This window comes from Apium graveolens, chromosome 9, assembly GCF_009905375.1.
Source record: "Apium graveolens cultivar Ventura chromosome 9, ASM990537v1, whole genome shotgun sequence".
Classification (NCBI taxonomy): domain Eukaryota; kingdom Viridiplantae; phylum Streptophyta; class Magnoliopsida; order Apiales; family Apiaceae; genus Apium; species Apium graveolens.
Genome location: NC_133655.1, coordinates 110,826,657 through 110,851,654, shown reverse-complemented (window position 1 = coordinate 110,851,654; position 24,998 = coordinate 110,826,657). Strand labels below are relative to the sequence as shown.

General features: G+C 33.9%; 1 protein-coding gene and 1 long non-coding RNA gene across 5 annotated transcripts; one reads left to right on the top strand and one right to left on the bottom strand.

Annotated features, from left to right (window-relative positions):
* Window positions 1–169: 169 nt before the first annotated feature.
* Window positions 170–23,038, bottom strand: LOC141683785 (uncharacterized). Of its 4 annotated transcripts, XM_074488552.1 has the most exons (10): window positions 22,891–23,012; window positions 22,750–22,796; window positions 21,490–21,812; window positions 21,286–21,371; window positions 20,900–21,046; window positions 20,315–20,417; window positions 18,734–18,805; window positions 10,719–10,831; window positions 7,923–8,044; window positions 170–504 (listed from the first exon to the last, which is right to left on the bottom strand). In XM_074488552.1, exons 3-9 carry the CDS (start codon window positions 21,716–21,718, stop codon window positions 7,952–7,954), a joined length of 843 nt encoding a protein of 280 aa, XP_074344653.1. In that variant the 5' UTR covers window positions 21,719–21,812; window positions 22,750–22,796; window positions 22,891–23,012; the 3' UTR covers window positions 170–504; window positions 7,923–7,951. The 4 variants fall into 4 exon arrangements, with proteins under 4 accessions (XP_074344653.1, XP_074344652.1, XP_074344651.1 ...); XM_074488551.1 differs by lacking the exon at window positions 22,750–22,796 and having other exon boundaries at window positions 22,891–23,038; XM_074488550.1 differs by lacking the exon at window positions 22,891–23,012 and having other exon boundaries at window positions 22,750–22,884.
* On the top strand, window positions 16,772–19,721 carry LOC141683787 (uncharacterized). The gene is made up of 4 exons (XR_012560447.1): window positions 16,772–17,096; window positions 17,311–17,392; window positions 18,682–18,891; window positions 19,275–19,721. It is a non-coding gene; the product is annotated as an uncharacterized LOC141683787 (long non-coding RNA).
* Window positions 23,039–24,998: the final 1,960 nt, after the last annotated feature.

Genomic DNA, 24,998 nt, shown 5'->3' with positions numbered 1-24,998 from the left:
GACAAAGGATTATTTACTAGGTCGCGGTTGTTGGAAGGGAAGCTGAGAAAAATTGTTAAAAGAAATAAGAAGGTACTAGCCCCGAATTTTATATTTATGAATCTAAAACATATTTTGCAACACAAATCCAGCTTGTTACTACTGATCCGTGCGGGTTAAGATGTAGATATGCTGTTTGCAACAAACAAACAAGAATGAATAAATCAACAATATCTTACAACATTGGGAATAAACACTTGGTTCACAGATCAAGGGACATTTCTAGTAGGAGACTACTAATCAAACAGTTGTTTTCTTTCAGATGCTTACAATACAAACACTAGATCACCTAATGGTGAAAAGGGAAACAAATTGCAAATCATCCACAAGACAAATGACTGAAGAGCCTCTGCACATGGAGAAGTTCACATACTGGATGCAGCAGCTCCTCAACACAAGTCAGGACTGTCTACAGGTTGCCATAAGACATTGAACTATCCGGAATCATTAATGACGACAAATTTCCTAGACGGGCAAATGAACAGAGTTAACAAGGAAACAAGATAAAAATGTTTATCAAACAAGCATCATACAGCAACTGCATACTTTGGTGCTCTAAATGCTTAATTTAGAGAAAAATTACTTTAATCAAAATTTAGATGGAAAACAAAGTTCAAAGAAGACTCGTGTTCTGGAGTAACTTTAAATAAGAACTCACACAAAAAGTCTGAGAAACAAACTTCTGTAAAGCCTTCACAGTTCAAGTTACGTAATTCTGTAACACACTTATACTTATACTTACAGGTTTAAGCTTATAGGACATTAATACTACATGGCAGCTAAGAATTTTTGCTGTTGTCATCGACAGGTTACAAGCATTCAACATTATCAATAATCAATGGCCTTGTCAATCAGAGCTGATATTCAAAGCAAATGGCCAAAATATTTTCTGAAGTTGCTAAGAATATCCTTTGACTTGTGGATCTACAGTGATGTTTCTGTGTAACTGGTGTTCCAGCATAATTAAAATTCCATATTATTATTATCAATGTTTTCTACCCATGTGAAAATCAGGGAAAAACTAGCACGAAAATATGAAATTAAAAAAGAGATGGCTAAACTAATAGATATCAGTGATACAGAAAAACTTTCAGATACATCACAATGTATATTGTTAAAAGAAGTCCAATATTTTTAAAGGCACAAGACTGAATGTAAAGGCATAAGATGTAAGCCAACAAAATCAAAGAACACTCGAATAAAAAGGGGAAGAATTAAAAAAAGTAAAGAAAAAAAGAAAGAAAACAAAAGCAAAGGAAAACACAATTCGCAAGAATAAATCAGGGAAAAACTAGACTGAAAATATCCAACTCAAAAAACAGATGGCCAACCTAATAGATAGCACTGATTCATAAAAAAATGCACATAAATCACAAAGCATATTTTTAAAAAGTTAAAATTTACTTTTTAAGAGGGGAAACGAGACTAAAGCCGAAGAACATAACCTAAAGGAATGACAGAACACTAGAATAGGAGGGGGAGAGAATAAAATTATCTTGCAAATTTATTTATTTTTAAAATGGAAACAAAAGCAAAGGAAAACACAATTTGCAAAACTAATTCCTCGGGTCGCTTCATAAAAGAGAACCTTTAGGCTTTCCCGTGTCATCTTAAAAATTTTCCAAGATATGGATTCTCATATACCCAAATTTCTTAATTAATTCTCATAAATCCGCATCGACATCACGACTTACTAAATATCGAAAATATGAGAAGACATCCTTTATGGCTTCTGCTGCCTTTTTCTAGCATCATCAGTTCATATATTTCTTCTTAGTTCTTACTATATTTTCCAAACAGCATGCTCCATGGACATCTCAAACCTACTGTGTCAAATACTTGAGCACTAATTACTTTTATATAGTTTCTCTTAGCAATCCTTTTAAAAGACTACATGTTACAAGCAATAATTAAAAAAAAATAGGGCTTCATGTGACATGTTTATACATCCACAAGAAAGAAACTTTGAACAAAAAATTTCTCTAAAAAGATCTGCTAAAGCAAATTATCATAATTTAATCAGGACTTGATATCTGTTTATTTATAGAAAAAGAAACATCATACACAATTTTTCTCCAAAAACCTGTCACATAAACATCAACAAAACTTTATCAGGATTTGCCTTGGTCTCCACAGAAGAAACTAAGTTCTTTCCTATATTGTTTCATGCACCTTCTGATCCAAAGTCTTACCAGAACTAGCGTACAATTTAGATTACCCTATCATCCACAATAAGCTATCTGATGGTAGATAATTTTTATCAGCCTCATGTTCAGTTTCTCCCTTTCGAAGTCCCTCGCTATAAAAATAATGGGGTTTATATCAAATTGGCCACTCATTTCGTCAGAAAATCTCATCCGACTCAACATTTCAATTGGGACTCATTTACACCACTCAAAACACTATATATATATATATATATATCAGTCTCTTAAATCTGAAAAGTAAGTTAACAAAAAAGTTAACGAAATCTCAGTCGGCAGGCCGTGTGTTTGCCAGGTGGTGTTGATGTCATTCTATTTTCTCTCTATTTCATTATATACAAACTCAGAAACCAAAATCAATTATTGATCCCCTAGACAACTTTAAAGAGCATAGTGTCTAGATGATGATGAAAGTGCAAAAAAATAGCTTAGGGTTTGGGAAGATATTTCGATAACCATTAAGTTCTTAGCATCACGAACGCACACTGATTTCCTACCTCTTTTCTCCATCTTTCTTTTTACAGTTTCTTGATCACGACCAATTTAACTATCCATCCTTTCTTGATCTAGTTGGTAAGAACTAACAGGGCTCCACTGGACATCAAAATGTGGCTTATTTAAGGGTATTCTGGGTGATGAAAGTGGAAATATATATTGGGTGGATTTAGAACAGTGTTTTAGATTATAATTTTGGGAATGAGTAGAAGGTGTAAATGAAAGAAGAAGAAGATTACACTAATGTTTAAGGTTAGATCCCATTTATATAATCTATAACATATGTTTATCCGAATAGTGTATTTATGATATTTAATCAAAGTGGGTGACACATATTCTGCCATTAAGTTTTCTGTTAATTTTTTTTAGGATTTAACGGAGTGATATATAGTGTTTTGAGTAGTTTAAATAAGTCCAAATTGAAATCGATGGGTCGGGTGAGATTTTTCGACAGAATGAGTGTGCAATTTGATATAAACCCCTAAAAATAATAATATGACAAGTATATTATACTGAGGTCAAATTTCTTGGTTACCAGTACTTTATCAACCACTTTATCAACTACAGACAAATTTAGTATTTACTAAATTCCATTGTTTAGGGATAAAGCCGATTGTGATTATTTACGGGTTTTAGTTATATCTGGTAAGTAGAATTCAAAGAAATCACAATTGGCACAACCTGCAAAGTATGACTGTATACTCCTGAGAGAGTGCAAGTTGTTGAAACTTCGATATCGTCTCCTACTGTCTTACCCGCTGTGATGTGCGATAAGAATTTAAAAAATATAATCTCAGCAACTTGTCAAGTAAAGATATAATTAAGATTTCTAAGCTACATGAAAATGAGTATGGTTAGATTTTGATAGAGAGTCGAAAGCCAGAATTAGATCCTAATAAGTTGGTCCGCAAATGTTCTCTATTAAATGTCAAAGTGAAATGTTCTTGTAGTAATGGTCCTGCTTGCAAGTATTTGTGTTTAGGTTCAATGCATAATTTGTTTGATACAATGCCTAAGAAAAAATTGGCAATTTGGAATGTTAAACATGATTCGGGTAGTTGTATTGAGCAAATTATTTGTGGTGTGGTTTGCTTATTAAAGGATGGCAGGTTCATACAAATTTAGATGTGGTTAGGAGGTGAGTTAATGATAGAAAGTGCTTCCAATGTTGGGATGGTAATTATTAAGTAATGTGTCATAAAGTTACATGAAAATGAATACGGGAAGATTGAGTCTCTTGCTGGAAGTAGGAAATCAGAAATCGATTTGAAGTCGCTTGATAAGAATTGATAATGGATTACACAACAATGGGACTGATTTGTCATGCATTCGAGAGTTTCAAGAGGATGCCAGCGAAGAAAGCGGAATCATGTAATAATAGTAAGGGGTGGATTGCTGACAGACATATGGCCTGTGAAATGTGTGTACAATTTTCTTGATAAGTCTATTGGATTTCATCATTCTGTGAGATAAATGGAGGTTCTCCAGTCAATAGTACTTCATGGCTGTCGAAACTTAACGACCTTTATGTGTTCCTGGGCTTGAAGGGTTCCTCGTTCCTTCTAAAACGCGTGGCAATATATTAAAACTGATTGATGGAAATACTGCTCTTGTACGCTAGGAGTGCACACAATCTAGAATTGATATGCTGCTGTTAAAGTTGGCACAAAAGATATATCTGGATAGCTCTGAGGAGTTCCTTCTAATGTTTGATTTTCGCTGTCCATTGGTCACATTCCGCACGGCTGCATGCTATGCTCTCATCAGCACCGGAAGTACATCAGTCGAGGGTGCTATCTAGAGGTGGCCAGTAGTGCGGTCCGGGCGGTCCGGGCCGGGCTAAGTACGGGTTGAACCCGCGAAAGATGAACACTGAACCGGACACACAAGTTCAACGAAACGGGCCGGGCCGGGTTGAAACCGCCACACACGGACTCGCAACCGGCACTGGACTCATGAGCCGTGCGGGCTTCGCGGGTTGGAGATTGAATTAAGTGTTTGGACAGGGTTGGTCCACGTAGTATAGCATTACTCCATCCAAATCACATTTGCACTGTTTTCCATGTCTCCACTTCTCTCTCTAAACTCTCCTTTCATTCTTCCACCAGAATCTCTTCTTCCTCTAAAATCCCTCTTCCCAAACACCCCTTTAACCCTAAATCTCACTTTTCTCTCCCTGAAAAAACTCACTTCTACTTCTTGTTTTCTTGAAAAAACTCAATTCTAATTCTGTACCCAATTCATCTCTTGCTGCTGAGAAGCTTCTGGGTGTGCTTAATTCACCTAGGTCATCGGATAAAGATGAAGTTGGTGTTGCTAGTGATCTTCGGGTGTTTCTTAATGGTTCTAAATTGGTTGGTAAGAATCAGGTTAAGGTTAAGAATGAGGTTAAGGTTGGGCGCGTGAGGCACACCCGCGGGCTGTGCGTGCCGGGTCCGTGCGGTCCGGTCCGGTCCCGGTTTTTTAAAAATGGATTCGTATTCGGCTCGTTGATTTTAGCGAATTGTGCGGGTTTGGACCGGCCCGGTTCGGGCCGAATAAATTCGGGTTTCCGTACGAGCCGGTCCCGAGTGGGCGGTTCGAACCCGCACAATTGGCCAGCTCTAGTGCTATCCATGTGAATGGTAACTTACATAAGGTGAATGTGCTTGAACTTATCTGCACATCAGTCAAAGGGTTAACTCCTAATAGTAATGATGCATTAATGATGTCAATGGGTGTTATTATATTGACATGGATCTAAGTTACCCGGACTCTTCAATTTTGCCCTCATACCTGTGTCCATCGGACATGACGTGGGTGTGGGTATGGAATCTGTGTCGGATCCTTAGCTGGATACCGGACACTTTGACCTTAAGAAATGTAATTTAAAATGATCTATAAGGCCTAGCAACAACTTAATCCTCTTAATACGAAAGAGGGATGTCTATAGATTACTATTTACATGTTATCCTTTTGATTTATGTTAAAAATATTTTATGTATATCTTTACTTTATGTGGTAGAAGAGACGAATTAACAAATGTAATGTATAAAAAGTAGGTATAATTTCACTTATGTGAAAGGTTATTTGCCGAATTCCCGCACCCGTGTCCAATATTGGATCCATATCCACGAATCCTGATTTTTTAAAAACTAAGAGTCTGACACTTGGATCCGCACCCGTATCCGAGTCCGGGTAACTTAGACAAGGATGCTATGCTGCTCCCCATCGTATGCTTCTACAAAGGCGTTAAAGGCGAATATCTTTGATATTGCCTTCAACACGAATCCTTTAGGTATGGGCTCTAATGGTTTATCAAGACGCTCATCGTTGTTGTCTGGAAGACTTGCTAAACTGATTTTGATTGATTGCGAGCAGAACAAGAGTTGCTATCCGTTGGTAATTTCAGCGTTGGACTTCACTATGCAACTTGTTGAGACTGGAGCATAAAATGACGTTCTGGCACTCGATGTTTTCTCCATCTAGTGCGATTTAGTTAATTATGAATACTGGGAATACAAAGTGAAGGATGTTCGCTGAAAGATGATGTTAAAGGTGCTTGAAGTAATAAAGAAATGCACCTTGTCAATCTCGTACTCTAGGAATCTGGGTAAGGTTGTCAAGAATATCTTGCATTCTGATTCCTCTGTTCACCGTTCATTCTTTCAAACTGTAGAAGTAATTGAACAAGGAAAGCAAGGGGCAAGAGAAGTCCAATTAGGTCTCGAGATAGTGAGTCGTATTTTACATGTTTTGGGAGAGAACTGGCCTCTCGAATGTCCAGGAGTTGTAATTGCAGTCCATATTGAGTTTCAGACTATCTTATTTCAGTATTTGGTGAATATTACACTTCTGTTCCTGCCCTGTCGCGTTTGGTTAGGTACTTGTCCGTTGTGTTCTTACGTTTGGTTTTGTAGAACCACTGGTAGTGCATTACATAGGGCTGATATGAAAGATTATTGAAACTTCAAGCATTGCTTTGAGATTTCTGAAAGTTCAGGAGGGGGGAAGAATAGCAATTTTCTGAAAGTTGGACTGTTTTGTAATGATTTTAGAAGTTGAGGTACCTGGTTGCAGTTTCGTAGAATATATATTAAAAAAGATTAGGGTCAATTACTTTCTTTTAAGTAGCGGCAGCCTCCAATGGATAAAAGCTAAAACCACTTATCTTTTCTTCTTTCCTTCTCCTTTTATTCTAATTCTCCTAGAACTGTTCTTTTACTCTGATGTAGACAGTAACCCCAGTATGAACAGTAACTTCCGCCAGTGAAAAAAATAAATAATCCAAGAATTTCAAGAAACTAAGAAACTGATGGAGAAACCTAAGCTCTAACACCAATTGATGTAAGACAAGAGATTAAAGCGAATATTAAGCAAAGATTTACACGATATCCCAAGAATAATTGATCAATATTATTTCCAAGATAAATGTGTAATCAAAGCTGAATATTATGTGGGGATTACATCATTATATAATTAAGTAACCTAATGGACTGCGGCCCAATAACAATTGGGCTTATTATATAATTTACTAATTAATAAACTACAAGTTCCACATATAAAACACATAAACAAATGATTTTAATCCTCTCTGAACAAACTACATGTAATAAATAACATATATAAATATTCTTTCCGTTCCTCACCATATTTATCCTGGAAGAGTTCTCAGATCCATAACCCTAGACCTCTTTGTACATAAGTACTTTATCTCCTCAAAATGCTAGATATACATAAGACTAATTAACTACACTGTTGCTTCATTCAGATAAACTTTTGAAATTCAAGAGAGCCTAAAACACCTCAATTAAGCGTACTACTATAAGTCTATAACAATGAATACATTCGACTCATTGCCGAACACTTGATTGGCATCATCTAGAACCTCTCAGTACTTTATACCTTCCTTCTCTATTTCCATAAAAAACAACTCATCTAACTAATGCTTCCACCTTACTCTAGCCTCATCTGAGAAAAAAGTAAAGGTTCTGGTCTTCACTTGAGAATCAGACTTATCAGCCTCCATAGTTAAACAGCAGTCATTTGATCATATTGAATGTTACATGCAAATGCAAATATTTATGGGGGTTTTTTACGAACATAAACTATAATCGAAATGCAAATAAACATAGCACGTAACGAAATTTTACTATAATATGAAGAATATACAGTGTTATCTGTACACAATTAAATGCCTCATACCAAAAATGTCAAGCAAGCTTGATTATAGCTCAATAAAGGCCCAACATTCTCAACTCCGTAACATGGCTGGCATCAAGCTCCGCAACATTTTTATTAGCTTCTCGATCTTCTACTATATATTCCTAGAAACAAAACAAAACTTAACAGCTTAAAAGACAAAAATGACAGTATAACCATGGAGTAAATATATACTAAAAGTGGACAAAATGTAAAGGAAGAATAAAAAAGCAACATTAGATATCCTTGTGTTCATGAAACATAGAGATAGAAACTCCCTACAGAAATCAGTGAACGTATCTATAAAAGAAACTCCCTTCAGAAATCAGTGAACATATCTTAAAAATTCTCTTAGTGAAACGAGTGAACTGAACCACAAACATAAAATACGAAAGACCTACAAGTCAACTGGTATGAGCCAATTGTAAAATGGTCCACAGACCATGAGTAGTACCAAAGTACAGTAATACTTGTGACATGTAACGCAACATATGCTTATAAGCATGAAATGCTACAAATTGTATGAAACAACTCGAGCATTTTTAAATAGCAGTGCAATACACATCTTCAAGAAAGGATTAATCCTATAACGTATATTTCTTGAGGCTTTAATTTTTCTCTTGGGTAATTTTTTCATGTGCCACCATTGCACATAAACAGACACCAATAATACCAATTCACATTGATCAAACAAGACCAAGTCACATTAAAATGTATTCAACTAGACAAATTTGACTGACGTTTCAGTTACGGAATTCTCTTGATAACTATTTTCAATAATGAAAATTAGCTATTTAAGAAAGTAACTTGATAAACACTAAAAACGTTTGACATAAAATTACCATCCACTCTTGTCAATTGAATAAAAAATTTACACATGCGATTATCTTACCAAAGCCATATAGCAATTTTAAAACCCGTGGTAAATATTATGAGTTTGAATACTAATAATAAGTTTAGATATTGATCACTCTATATCTGGATCCATTAATATGCATGCTTTTACAATCCTAAAGATAAGACCAAGTTAACAAACTTAAGGATAATTTTCTGACACTTAATGATTGGCCATAGTTGAATGATGACTAGACATCATTTACGTGCACGCTTTAGGTTTGTCATCAGTCTTTTTTACATCACATTCTAGATTATTCTCAAGGGAAAGGTTTATTTGAACTTCAAACTGTAATGGGATAACTCAAGACACCTATAACAATATTACTGTCCTAGAAAATAGCACGAAGTACACATCTCCCCACGTTCCACATTGGTCTACGAATACAAAGTTTTCAACGACATAAGCGCTATTATATTCATAGGGCATCATGATGTTAAGCATGGAATTAAGAAATTTGTCCTGAATCACCTTATCAATATATAAAGATGAATTATGTGTTGGTACATATAGAATGATTATTATTAGAAAGCAGTGTTCTAAAACCTGGCCCATATAACAGTCTCGGGTCCTTCTTAAAGCTGATTTTATACTACTCGGACTCTGACCCAGTTTTGAGTGATATAGGGTGGGTTGGTCAAACTCAGTCATTAAACAAAAGAGGGTTTTAACAAATTTATATATATATATATATATCAAATATAAAAAATTATTTTTTTTTCACTAAACGAAATTGACAACTTTTTAGATAAGATTTTGTTAAATTAAACAAATTAACATATTTAGTATACATATTTTTTATATAATATATAAGATATATTATAAATTTGTAGATATGTCCAATTTAAGAGCCTAGTATTCCCCAATTAACCCGAGTACTCATTATTTGGTAGGCTCACCGAGTCAAATCGAGTTTCGATTATTAGAACACTGTTAGAAAGTAAACACTAATTAGGATTAATTTCATTTTATCTAGGATTTTACCTAACCAAGTTCTAGGGCATCTGTTTAACTAATTGCAACATTCATAATTGGTGAAGTTGAATATTTAATAGATATATTAACATGAATCTGCGAATTAATTGTGTTTTACCTACTCTTTGCGGACATAGGTTTTAAATCATGCTTATAAATCTTTTTTCTTTACCTTGTCCTACAGTAGCTCATTAATCGTTAGCCTGACTCCGTGGAAACAAAGTGAAAATCGCCCCCCCCCCCCTCCCTATTTTGAGGATTACAATAGAAGTACCAAAGAAAAAATCATGTAGCTTTAACTGGATAAAATTGATTTAAAATATTACCGGACATGATTATACCTTGCATAACATGTGCTTGGCAAGTTTAGCTTATTTTCTCTAGGTAAATACAATATATACTTAAATTTATTTTTATCTTGAATGTTTAGACATTTAATAATATCATATATAAGATATAGCTATTATTGGCTATAAATAATGTCAATAATTTGAGCGGTGATTCTGACAAAAAAAAAGAAGTATTTGAGCAGTGATGAAACCGAAAAATGCAAATACATTGTAATATGTTATAATATTAGATAATAAATACAATTATGTGTATGATAATAAATATTAAAATATGATAGCTGACCAGAAAAGTGGGTTAACTACAACTGAGTGAACATCATACTATAAACAACTCTTTAAAACTTAATATTCAGGTTTCATTTTATGGCTCTTACTTTTCTGGTTTTTGATAAACCTAAATCTGTTGGATCGAATTTACTTTTGCGGTAGAAACGGGTTCATGTTTGAATTTAAATTTGGTCAGGCCCGATCTGATCCGTTGTCATCCTACGTACACAAAAAGGCCAAATGAAGTAGCAAACCTTCCAATTTAACACTTAAAATTAACCTACGATTAGTTCCAAAAATTAGAAAATAAACCTTAGTCAACTCTTGCTTGGCAAGAACATGGTGATGCCGTTCACTGATCCTCTGACCGCATATAATTGCTATAAAAAATCCATAAAGCAAGCCCACCAGAACAATAGCTAAAACTGCAACAATCATCAAGACATGAACGAAATGAGATATATTAAACGTCGCAAGTTTATAATTTTTCAAAGAAAAGGAGAGTAACTAGACATTAATAAAGTGTTACTATGGCAATGACAAGATGGTGTAGGTAGCCATTAAGGCACAAGTAAACAAGAACGTATTGATATGCACACCCATAGATGATGAAAATATATTCTGATTTATCTAAGATGATTAATCTTTACTTTACATGAATTAATTACTAATAATACTCGTAAATGTGGTTATAATTACAAACAAATTAAGGGTATCAATGTCATTCCTTACACCAATCAGAGAACTATGTATTAGTTTGCGACCGACCAATTAAAAGTTATTTTTTAATTTTATAGCAATCATAGCATATTACCAGTTTATATTATTTATTATTCTCATCCTACTCAACTAATTACGGTTAATGAATACTTCTAATTTAAATACATTATTACTTGATTTAACATATCTATATATTACATCAATACTCTTGTATAAAGGAGAAGACAAGTGCGGTGAGGTAGCGCCCCTCATATCGTCTCAACGTATTTTTCTAATTTTCTCAAATATTTGAATTAATGAACTCAAAAAGTAATGTTCGGAATTATGAGATGAGGAGAAGTGTAATTAAGTGAAAACTATACTATATAATTTGTATTGTCGTATGACATGGTGAGACCGTTCTAACCTTTTGGTTATCCAGTTTTTTGCTGTTTTTTTTCTTATTTCAAGTAGAGTATTGTGAGTTTGTTATTATGGCTGGTCTAAGAAATCCATTGGCAGAAATGGAGGAAAAATTTGCAATGTTCAGAATTGAGGATGAGGAGGAAGGAGGCCTTGTATATGAAGATAATGTGGAGGAGTTGTCTGAAATAGATATTAAAAATTCTTAAAGGATATCAATTTTCAGGCAATGCAGCATAAGATGGCCTCTCTGTGTGAAAACCAGAACGGGGTATGTAAGTGAAGGAGATAGATGTGAACCGCTACATTTTCCAGTTTTACCATGAAATAGACATCAAAAGAGTCATAGACGGAAGCCCATGCACATTCGAAAGATTTAGTTAGTGTTTGAAAGATTAAAGGATGGAGAGAATCCAAGGACTATCGAATTGAATAAGCTTGAAACCTAGATTCACTGCATGGTATGAGTACAGGTTTCATGTCACAAAGAGTGGTTGAAGATATTGGAAATTATACAGGCACTTTTGTTGAACATGATGCTGGGGTGCAGAGGGAATGATGTCAAGAAAAGTGAAGCAATTGGTTGAAGGTTCGAGTCACAATATCACTGGTAAGAGAAGAATGATGTCAAGAAAAGTGAAGCAATTGGTGTTGGGCAACGTTCAGATATGAAAGTATCCCAACATGTGGGTCACAGTGAGCAATTTTGCGAGAAAATCTTTAGCACTTCTCCAAAATTGATTGAAAAACCTTATGGCATTTGGATGAAGGCAGAGCTTAGCGAAAAATCACATTATTGGATTCAAGTGGCTACAAGAGGGTGGTTCTCCGGTGGACTCTACGAAGGGGAAAAAGATAAGGATAGAAGGCAAGTTGTTACCAAAATTGTCGTTGGACTTATGAGTAATCCCAACAAATCGGGAGAATCTTCGATGCTAATGAGAGAAAATAAAGGAGATGATATGATAAGGGAGGAGACAGATACTCCGAAAATATTGGTAACTAATTCATACTTAAATTTTCAAGCGCAAGGAGGCAAGTAATGGACTTAGAAAGTTATGGCCTTCAGATTACTAACCTAAAACGTAGAAGAACAGAAGAGCCCCAAATAGAAATTTCTTAAGATATGAAGCATAAGGAGGATGACATGGCTTTGGACTCTACAATTAGTAATCAAGTAAAGCAAAAAAACTTGATTGGGGCGAGTCTTGCTGTGCAGGCCCGCCTAGAATTATTAGTACATTGAGATGGAACTGTCGAGGAGTTGGGCTTCTTCGAAATATCCTAACGGATGTCATCCGTCAAGACAGGCCCACATTTTTTTTGTGAAACTATCATTAAAAGAGATCATTTAGAATGGCTTCGTCATAAAATTGGTTTTAAAGGTTTGTTTGTTGTCGACACAGAGGGGGAAAGTGGGGGATTGGCGTTGTTCTAGAAAGAATACCAAGTTGAATTTAAGGGTTATTCGAAGAATCATATTGATATGGTTAGTAAAGTAGAGGGAATGGGTTCGTGGAGATTAACGGGATTTTATGGTTAGCCAAACAGAGCGCAGAGGAAAAAACATGGGACCTTCTACGATATTTGACTCGAGATTTGAATCTTCCGTGGTGTGTGATTGGGGACATAAACAATGTTGTGTCTCAAGATGATAAACGAGGTGGTGCTCCGTATCCTAATTGGCTTATAGAAGGTTTTAATGATATGTTGGTGGAGACGGACTTAACTGATATGGAGTTTATTGGACATCCATATATGTGGGAAAGAGGGTGTGATACTGATAACTGGATTGAGGTTAGACTCCATAGAGCCTTGATATCGAGCTTTCAGCTGTCTATGTTTCCAGTAGCAAAACTATACAATTTGGAGAGTCGTCTTCAAACCACAACCCAATTTTTTTTAATGCCTAATAAAGTGGAAAAGCAGATAGGTCCAAGGCGTTTCGAGTTCGAAAATGCATGACTTATTGATCCCATGTTTAAACAACTGGTCAAGGACGGGTGGGAAGGTACCTTGTACAATAATATCCAGCAAAAGTGAAGCATTGTGGGGATGTGTATGACGACAGTTTTTTTCAAAAACATTGGGAAATAGTTGGTAATGATGTGGTCAAATTGGTGAGGCACTTTATTTTAACTAGTAACATGGTGCAAGGTTTGAGTGAGACGAAATTAGTGCTTACCAAATCCAACAGTGATTGGTTAGCTTAGGCCAATCTCTTTGTGTAATGTTTTAGCGAAAATCATCATCAAAGTTATTGCAAATGGAACGAAAGAGAAGCTTGATGAGGTGGTGGCAGGAAACCAAAGTGCTTTTATATTGGGACGGCTAATTTAAGACAATATAATGATCTCTTCTGAGGTCAAGTGCTGTTTAAAAAGAAAGCGTCTGGAAAAAAAGGGGTATATGGCCTTGAAGTTAGACATGAGCAAGGCTTATGATAAACTGAAGCAGGATCATTTGAAGGCTGTTTTGCAAAAGATGGGCTTTCATAGCTGGTGGAACCATTTAATCCTTCAATGTGTAAATACGGCGCCATACAAAATAGTTCATGGAAACAGAGAGATCGGTCAGATTTTTCCAACTCGGGGTATTAGGCAAGGCGCTCCAATCTCCCCATATTTATTCATATTGTGGGCAGAAGGTTTGTCAGCTTTAATCTAAAGATATAAGATGCATGAAAAAATTCAAGGTATAAAAATCTGTCGGCAAGCCCCCAGTATCTCTCTCATGTTATTTGCAGATGGTTGTTATTTGTATTGTAAGGCTAATGGAGAGAAGGCCCTTCAAATTTTAGATTTATTGCAAAGGTTTGAATCTGCATGAAGGCAAGAAGTAAATTTGATGAAGTCATCGGTGTTTTTTGTTTGAATGTTATCCCCTATAACAAAAAACACATTAATTCCTGTAAATGGGAGAGGCAGAGGACATGAGCACATTTCTTGGTCTACCGAACACGTTGAGTAGAAACAAAGTATCAGCGTAGGCTTTTAAAAAGATAAAGTGAGCACTCGCAGTTACGCTATAAGCGCGTTCTTGTTACCTCTAGAGTTAACGAAAGACATTGAAAGAAAGCTAACTAAGCAGTGGTGGAACTCAAATCCTAACAAGTGTACAACCATTCATTGGATGGATGAAAACATCTCAGTCGTCATAAATCAACAGGTGGCATGGGGTTTAGAGAATTTAACTTGACGTAACTTGGAAAGTACGGGTGGAGATTCATCACGTGTCATGGGAGCTTAGTCGACAAAGTATCAAGGCATGTTATTTCCCACAGATTCATTTTCTTGCGTCTAGTAATTCAAGTTATTAGGAGAAGTGTTTGGGAGGCGAAGTCGGTATTGAAGTGGTAGATTGGTTCTAGAGAAAAGATCAAAATTATAGGCCAACCTTGGCTCGAGAATGATCTTAACCCATATGTTACAACAAAACCAATGTACCTGGAGAATCATATGATTTCTGCTCTGTTCCACAATGATAGAAGGGGTTGGGATACAGACTTACTAAAGGACATGTTTAGAACTCGAGACCAATTTTGTATCTTAAATACAAAAATCTGGGATGAAGGAATAGACGATCATATGTATTGGTGCAAAGAGAATTTAGGTGTGGATAAAGGTGTGGCAAATTAAACCCAGACAAAAGTTTAGAATTTTTATGGAGAGCATTGTCAAACTCCTTGCCAACTAAAAGCCAATTAGTGCAAATATTTGTTCCAATTCAAAATGTTTGTCCTTTTTGCGAAAAATTCAAGAGCACACTTCAAAAAGAAAATTCTAAAATTCTCCTTTCCTTTCCTTTCCTTTCGCTTCTCTTCTTTGTTCCAAATTCTGGAGCACAATGTTAGGGAGAAGTTGAGTGTGGGTAGTAAATTATTGTACTATAATTACTAGAGTTTGTAGCTATGTTAAATACATGAATTATTATTTTTTAATAAATTATACGTGTGCTTAATTTTTGGAAGGTGTAAACCAACCAACCAATCGGATTATCTTTTGTTTTACTTATAATAGTATAGTATAGATTAGAGCCGGCAATTTCATACACGACACGAAAATAACGGTTTTGGTTTGACATTTTTGGTACACGAACACGAAAGTACACAGATGAATTTAGTGTCGGTTTTGGATTTACACTTGAGTACACGACACGAAACGAAAGTACACGAAATAAATAGATATATAAATAAATTTATCAAAATTATATGAATACATATATCTTACAATAATATATTACATATAATATTTACCGAAAATAGATATAAAATAGATTCAACTTTAAATTTCATAAGACTTGACTGCACTCGAGTCTTTATCACTTATTGATTTAAGACTCGACTAGTAAAAACTTAATATTTATATATATTTTTTATTTATTTTTATTTTTATTATTAATTTTAAATTACACGAAAAATGACACGAAACGTACACGAAATGAAGGTACACGAACACGAAACGAAACGAATCCTTAACGGTTCGGGTTTGGGTTAGGCATTCATGACACGAAACACGAAAGTACACGACACAAAAGTACACGAAACGAACGAATTGCCAGCTCTAGTATAGATTCTATTTCATATACGGAAATGGCTGAACGACATAATACTGAAAAGGTATATAGTTTAAATTTAATAATATATATATGATACCGGTTTACAACTCATGGTGTGAACAAAATAACATAAAATGATAAAAATACTTTTTTATTTGTGGATCCCGATGCTATTTATGTAAATATATCTTGAATTGAGGTGTCTTGTTTCTACAATTATTTTATTTTATTTTTTTTTTGCTAAATTTGTTTCTACAATTATACTTTAATATATGCCAAATTTGCGTGTCATCCTTTCCTTTATTTCATTTTAAACAAATTTAAGTTTATTTGCCTAATTGGGGGGTAATAATATATTATGTATTACCAAAACTTTGAAAATTAATTATATAACATATATAATAATAGTCCCTACATCGTATCGAAAATTCAGTCGACTTAAGACCTCGTTGACTGAGCCGTGGACCCGAGTACCCGACAAGGCCATTTTTTATGCGAAACTTTCTAGAATATCCTAGAATATTTTAGTACCACTTGATATATATGGAATACTCTAGAATTCTCTTGCACAAACTTGTAAAATATCTTAGATACTAATTTTGAGTAGTAGTCCCTAGAACCAAAAAGAATACTTTAGTAACATCTAGAACCTTTCTTAGAGTAGTATTAATAGGGGGGTCATTTGGAGGATCATCACGAAAATTGTAAACTCTCTCCTATTTGAAACACTTGAAACACTTGTGCTCTGATTAATAAAAGTTTTATTTTTCTTCCAAACATTGTGGTTATGTGTGGCTCATAGAGTTCGTACTTAGACTAAAGTTAATAGATCTCAAGAGGAGATAACTCCTAACTGCTGGCACAACTGAATTAAATTAAGGGAGTTCTAAATTCATGACAGCAAGGACGATACTGGTGTATTTAAGGAGATTAGCATCATTCACAATCGCAACCTTCATATGGTCTTCCTTTAGGAGTTGCCACCATCTCCACCTCCAGATCTGATTGCCGGTACTTCTTTCTTAATTTTTGTCTCCTCGATTTTGATAATAATTAATCTTGATAAATCATTGATTGCCAAAATAAAAGGCACAACTATGATATTATTTTCAAGTTACAGAGAATCATAAACAAATTTCCCATCAAGTGACTCGTACAAATATGTTTTCCAAATTGAGCAATCATACCTTTTTAATCTTCGTTCGTATATTTTTGAAATTTTTAGGTAAACAATGAAGAAGATGCTCTAAAAATTAATTATGGTCCATGGGGAGCGGCACCAAAAACAACCCATTCCCTTGTATATGGTAAGAATTCGGTCTTTGCTCGTAGGTACATACAATGTTTACACGTCGAATTTCATCATTTTATTCTCTTTAGTAAATTCATCTCATTTGTCATTGTTCTTTTAAAGAGTAGCTAAATAAATTTTAGGCAAACACCCGTACGTTTACTTAGGAGCTTATTTTATACCAAAAAATTTCTCGTTTGAAGGAAAAAGGAAATTGGGGGGCATGTGTCTCCCGTGTACCTTTCAAAATCCGTCATTGATGATATACATACACAAATATATATAGGTTTCTTCCACAGCCACATGTGGTTGGGCTGTCCATTCAAAACATAATCTAGCAATTAAGCGTAATGCTTCATTAATGGAGGTGTTTCTCCAACATTCCCTCGCCGGGGGAAATTATATATTGTTCATAATTTGTATATTATAAATTAAAAATTTATTTTTTGTTTGTAAAATAATAGATAACGAATATTTAAATTATCTGAATAAGATATATTACCTACTTTTTTTATTATCTTCTATTTATTCAATTTTTATTACTACTTTTTTAAGATATATTAATATTATTATTATTTTAAATTTGATGTATTTATATTAATATTCTAATCACCTATTTTCAATTATTTTCTTATTTTGAATACTTTTAATTTTTTAAAATTTTTATTTTGGAAAATATTCAAAATTAAAAATAGTTGAAAAAATAAAAACATGATTTTATTCGAGAAAATATAAAATAGTAAAATAATCTCAATGCATGTAACTTAAAAAATTTATAATTTCAAAAATAGCTATGCCCCTAATTTAAATATTTTTTTATGATTTAATATCTCTACAACTATTAATATAGATATTAAATCCTTATATATCGAACTAGTGAATCTTGGGAGTTTTTTTAAATAAGAATTTTTTTTACACTAAAATCCCTACAAATTAATACTCTTTAAAGTGACCATCTACATATATTTTCGCTTTACAAAACTTTTTTTCATTTTCTTGTTTTTATATTGATTTATATGTGTTAGCATTTTTATAAACTAAAACTATAAATATTAAATTTTAATCAATTATTAATACGAGTTAAAACCTGTGCGTGTGTGTACTTTTAGAATTAATAATATAACAATTAGATTTTAACATTTTGGTGGAATTTCAACTTTGAACTCATATTAATATATTTAAAAATATATTTATTAAATTTAAATACGATTAATATTCCCTAGTTCATTTGTTCATTGTTGCTATCACTGCATCAACTTAGCTGGTACAATTGAATTATAAAGTTCGTATCTTTCTGTCTATTAGGGCAGGTGGAGCAGTTGCATAGAATAATCATGCGTTGTGGGCTGTGATTCACCTTCACCTACAGACATCTTCAATCCCCAAAAACAACTTAGAAGATGTGTTGCAGAAATTTTCGAAGGCTTACCTGCAACAGCATTAGTACTAATTGAGACCCTGCTATCCATAGACATTTCAGCTCGACAGTCTGCAACCCATGCTTTAAATAGTAAGGTACCAAGTAGTCTGCAAAGTTAGACTTCTTTTTCTTATTATAACTGAATCCCCAGAATCTTGTTCTTCATATTCTTCATTAAGGGCCATGAGATATCTATAAATATCCTCTAATATATGATGTACTTTCCTTAAAGTATTTTCTCTTGCAGTTCACCAATTCCTTGCTACTTTAGTTGGTCATATTATATAGGATATAATAAGTAAACTGCCCAGAACAATAACACATGGGTACAAATACATCACAGTGAAGGAGCTTTTCCGAACCCATTGATTCAAAACTTCTATAAAGTTCTACTTTTTTTGGCTTCGTTTTCTCTGTTGTCCTACCATTCATGTGTCATACATAATGATGGATTGACTAATGGATTTATTTTTTATAGGATTATATAATAAATTGAGGGATTTGATCCAAAATCAAATGCTACTAAACAGCCTACTAACTCTGAAGAATCTTGTTCTTCTATCTCCTCCATGTGAAGAAGGTGATGGATGATGATGTAAAGGCCTAGAAAGAAAAATCAGAAGGCTGCCAATAATACTAAAGGGCACTGGAAAGAAGAGGTGGATAGGTTGATGCATTTTCATTCACAAACTTATTTACAGTTGTATATGAAATTATGAATAATGATATTATTCATTAATTGTATAAAGATTTATATAATGTTTCTTCCTTAGTCCAGCTGAGAAATGACATTTTGATGTATAAACTCAACATAAAAGTTGGTGAAAATGACTTTTGAAACTCAGAAAGCTATCCCATTCCCTTATTTTATGTTATCATGAAAAATATGATGCCTGATCGAAACCCTCATAACGGGCTTTCTTTTTTAATCGAACGTTTTGCGAGCTTATTTTGGTTCAGACAGACTTTTAGGACCCAAATTTCATGTACATCTCTACCTAATTTTATGTGTACATGTCTACCTGATTTTGTATACATCTCTACATAAAATCTAGCCACGAAAGCCTCATTAACGAATTTTTATATAAATTCTATTTTAACTTTAAAAATGTGTTTCTGGCCTTATGTTTAAGCCTATAATTCAGCATTAGAGTTTTAAGTTGTTAAAGACTTGATAATATATAAGAGGATATTTTCTTATTCAACAAAATAAGGAGGAAGATAGGGTTTAGTTGTTCACAAAGTATTGTAAGTTAGAGATTCGTAGTGATCTTCATAAGCAGCAACAAGAAGATAGTTACTGTAGGCCGTAGGGAGTATTTTAAGGCAAAGATTCGGCGTAATCTTCACAATATTGGTAAAGAAGATTGGTTTCTTCTATATCTTGAATGTTTTATCTTCATACTAACTACTGTTCAGTTTCCATTCAATAATATTCTGATGGGAACATAAGTTGCATCAAGAGAAAAGTATTGTAGGTATATAATTATATTTAGTAGCAGTTATATGCGAACTTACCAGCCATGGTATAGAATGCATATGGATGTTCTGCATAGCCGAACATTTCCCTAAGTTCTTCTCCGTAGAAATTGTAGACCAGGACACCTAAGAATGCTACAACCTGTCACATAAGATATAATCCCATAAATTTAAAATAATAACAAAAATCCCGAAATAGCACTATACGTGATTGAAAATAAGTATAATTTAGAAGAAACAGTTAATTTTCAGTAAACAATCATTAGTACATAACTAGGTTGCACAGGTAGACGGGACTGAAGAATGACATACATACAATTGAAAGACTAATATCAACCCCCCCCCCCAAGCAATAGTATTAACATGCATCAAGATTATGTTACTTAGATTCTTTATTTTGAAGCGAACACCCATGTCGAAAACGACACTATGACATGGGAATCGGCACTCAGCACTTCATTTTTGGAAGGACCGTTATTTTTTTATATAATTTGTAATGTATGACGCATGAATACATATCCATGTTGTACACTTCCATTCCATGTAACATAGGTCGCGTAAAGGCCTAAAAAGCACCATAACTAATACAAAATGGACAGGGTAACATAAAAAGAATGACCATACCAGTTGAACAATAACAAATATGAATGCATGGTCTCTAGCAACAAGGAACTGAAATTTCAATCTCAACCACCAGCGTTCTGGTGGTACATTTGCACGTAATACAAACATGGCCCTACATTCTGTACAGTGAGAGAAAGCAAACCCCTCCTGCATATTAACAAATGACATGAGCTTACAAGTTGCATGTGATGATGTATTGATGTGAGTATAAAACACTAACTTCTGCATATTCAGCTATACTTGTAAGATCAAATCATTCTTGTAAATAAACATTTCTGATAAATAAAAAATGTCATTGCTTGGATTATACTAAACTAGGAACAAATTAATAACAATCAATCAACTAAGGTGTACTTGAAAATATTAAATAAACACTAGACGTTTACCCTAGCTGATCTCCAGTTGTCAAGACATGATCTGTGCACATACTTCTGGGTACCTCGGCAGTGGCATGGTGCAATCAAATCTTCACCTAAAAGTTATTGAATGAGAGACTTGAAACTAAATTCCGAAATATCTTATAATATACTAATGAATGATACTGGTTAGCTAGTGGAATATGTAACAATGTAATAAAGCATTCAGCTGACCTCCACTGTCAAGGCAGATACGGCACTGTAGTTGGTCTGCATTAACCAGACTGCAACTTTCATCCACGTAATTTTGCAAGACATCCGGTCTCACAGAAGTATCATCATCTACGGTTTTTATTTCAATCGAAGATGATTCTATAGATCTATGTGCAGTAACAGAGGGAGCTAAAATCGGTTCTTTTTCTGAACGATCGCCAGGCTGACTATCACCCAGTACTAAATGCATAGTAGAAAACGTTGAAACAGGACGATAAGACACATGTCACTGCAGAAACTTATAGTACAGGAGAGTGAGAACATCTCAACTTAAATTAGTAATCCTGCAACCGAAACAAATGAGAAACGTGAAAAAAAGCCATATAAAAATATCTAGCAAACATCTATAGGCAAATTCATTTTCCAGTTACCAGCTACACCATGTAATTTGACATTAAAACATATAGTGCTAAAGTATCTAATAAACCGCTAGAGTATTCAAACTACATATTGCCATGGAATCTACTTCAAGATTTGCAGTGGTAAAATTAATTTCAAATTCTAATCCGTAATAGCACAGAATAAATAGCAGTGAACAAAAACTGTTGTCTCTTGCATTTGAAAATGTTTTAGAAACTAAGGGGTCATTTAGATCAGGGGATTCCGACCCGGTTAATGGGAATGAGAATGAGATTCCAATACAAAAATGTATTAGAATCGCATTCCCATTCCCATTAACCGAATTGTAATTCCTAAGATCCAAATGGCACTTATTACCCTTTTCTAGGTGTATGATGTAACTTACAAATATAACTCTTGTGAGCTATTGAGTAGTTTAGACTGCTAGCCAAAAAATAAGAGCAGTTTTTAGAAGAAATTCAAACACGATGCACAATTACTTAATTCCAAATTAGTGCAAAACAGCATAACATTCGTTGAAGTAGATTTAAAGCAGTAACTAATATTATATTATAGGAAGAACTACATTACAGATCATTCAATGACAACATCGATTACAATTCCATAACGCGTCTCTTACAAATATATAAACTGGCGAGAAGCTGATGTTACAATTACGATAAACTAAACTTAAAAAACAGGAGGATAATCGGATAAACTATGCTTAATGATGGACTTGGTTATGAAATCGAAACATTAGAGAGCATTTAACAAAATAATCCCTAGCAAGATGCTTGTGTAATTCCAGAATGCAAATACGCAATCACAACTTAACTAATATAGAAAACTGATGGATCATGTTCATGAGATTCAAGCACGTACATTTGAATCCAAAACTGGATCGATTCTAATTACTTAATTCGATGAAACTGCGAAATAATATTGATAAAATATTTATGATTAATATTTTTTTATAAAAAATAGAAATAATGAAGAAACAGCGCTGAGAGAAAAGAGAAAGACCCTGGGACTCTTCTGCATCCACCACCGAATCTTCTATGGATTTAACAATTAATTTGGATTCGTGTTGCGTTCCTGCAGGCTCCCTGTCGGTCTCGGTTCATTATTCACAAGCCGGTGACAAAACCTTGAGAGACAGCCCAATAGTCTTCCGACCTTCACCTGCTTTATTCATTTTTTCTATTTTTTTAGAAATAGTTCAATTATTTAGGTTCTGTTTGTTTATCGGTAGACTATCAAAAAATTCGAAAAATTTGATATTCGGCCGAAAAATCCGTATTCGAAATCGAAATAAAATGAATATTTTCCTTATTTGAATCTGACGATTGCGGATACGGATGATATAAGTATATTCATATTTGATAATATCTTATTCCGAATAAATATATATTATATTTATATATATATATATAATTTAAAATTTATTCTATTAAATTTATGGTATATGTCTATGTACACATATAAATATATATATATATATATATAGGGCTGTTCAAATAAAAACAACCTTAAAATAAAAACTAAAAACTAGCTTAATTAAGTAAAGGCCCAACCCAACTAACAGCCCAACCCACTTACCACCAACAAAAATACGCGCTTCTTTATCAGTTATCATTTTCTCACTCTTCTGTTACAACTAGCCTACCACCATCTCAAATCACAATCATGATTTCTAATCACTCCTTTCATCTCTGATCTATATCTACGCCACCATCTCCGATATATCTCCGTCCGCCACCATCTCCGATCTATATCCGTCTGCCACCATCACCTGCAATCATTATTTATATTACGTAAATCACTAAATTTTATAATAGGAAATGATGAATATGATCGAAGTTGAATGTACAGGGGCAAAAGTGTTGGGGTTTTAAACATTTACTGTGAAATAGGGGGAGATATATATGAATGAAATGTGAAAATCATTAAACAATCACCAACAACCACTAATTTCCAATAAAAATCACCCAATCTAAAATTTGAATATGATATATAAGTACAAATACCAATTCATATAAGATAAATCACCAGATCTACAATTCTATCACTAAATCGTATGACGGAAATCACTGATTTATATCACACAAATCACCGAATTGTATTATAAATATCATTAAATAGTATATACGGGACATATACATATAAACATATAATTTTTTATATTGATAAAAATCATCGATCTTGTTGGTTGTAAAAGATACAGATATGGTGGATGAAGTGTTTCGATTAGTGATCATGGATAAAGATTGGATGATTGAGAAAAGAGACGATGGAGAAATGATACAGTGGTGGACAGTGAGTGTTAGATATATTTGAGATGACATGTCTAATATGATTCATGTTTAGTTTTCAGATCTTAACAAACAGGACATATCGGGACTTATTGCAATCAGGACTTACTGGAAGTCAGAACTTAATATCAGAACTTAAGGTCATATCAGAACTTAAGTGCGGGAAGACTTTCATATAAGGAAGGAAGCTGATTTATAATAGAAGATTGAGACTAAAATAAAAGAAGATATGCATGGAAAGAGTTAGAAGACTGGAAGACTTGTAGAAGATATCTGATTGATATATTTTAGGAGACAGAATTATATTCCATATCAATTAGAAGTTATCTTGTAACTGTGTACTATATAAACACAGACTTAGGGTTTACACTATATGTGTTATCATTATCGAGAAGATTATACATTGTAACCTAGCAGCTCTTAGTGATATTTGTTCATCACTGAGAGAGAACAACAGTTCTTATTGTAACAGAGTTTATTTAATATACTTGATCTTTATTACATATTTGTGTTAAATCGATTTGATTGTATAACCACTGTATTCAACCCCCTTCTACAGTGTTGTGTGACCTAACAATTGGTATCAGAGCTTATTTGTTAACACACATACAGTAAAGATCCAAACAATCATGTCTGAAGAAGCACAAACTCCAACCAAGCCCACCAAATCTGAAGAAACTCAAAAGACTCAAACCCACAGTCGATATGAGACTATTAGGGTTCCCATACTGAGACCTTCTGAGTATCCCATATGGAAAGTGAAGATGGCTATGTTTCTGGAAGCTATAGATCCATAATACCTTGACAGAATTAATGAAG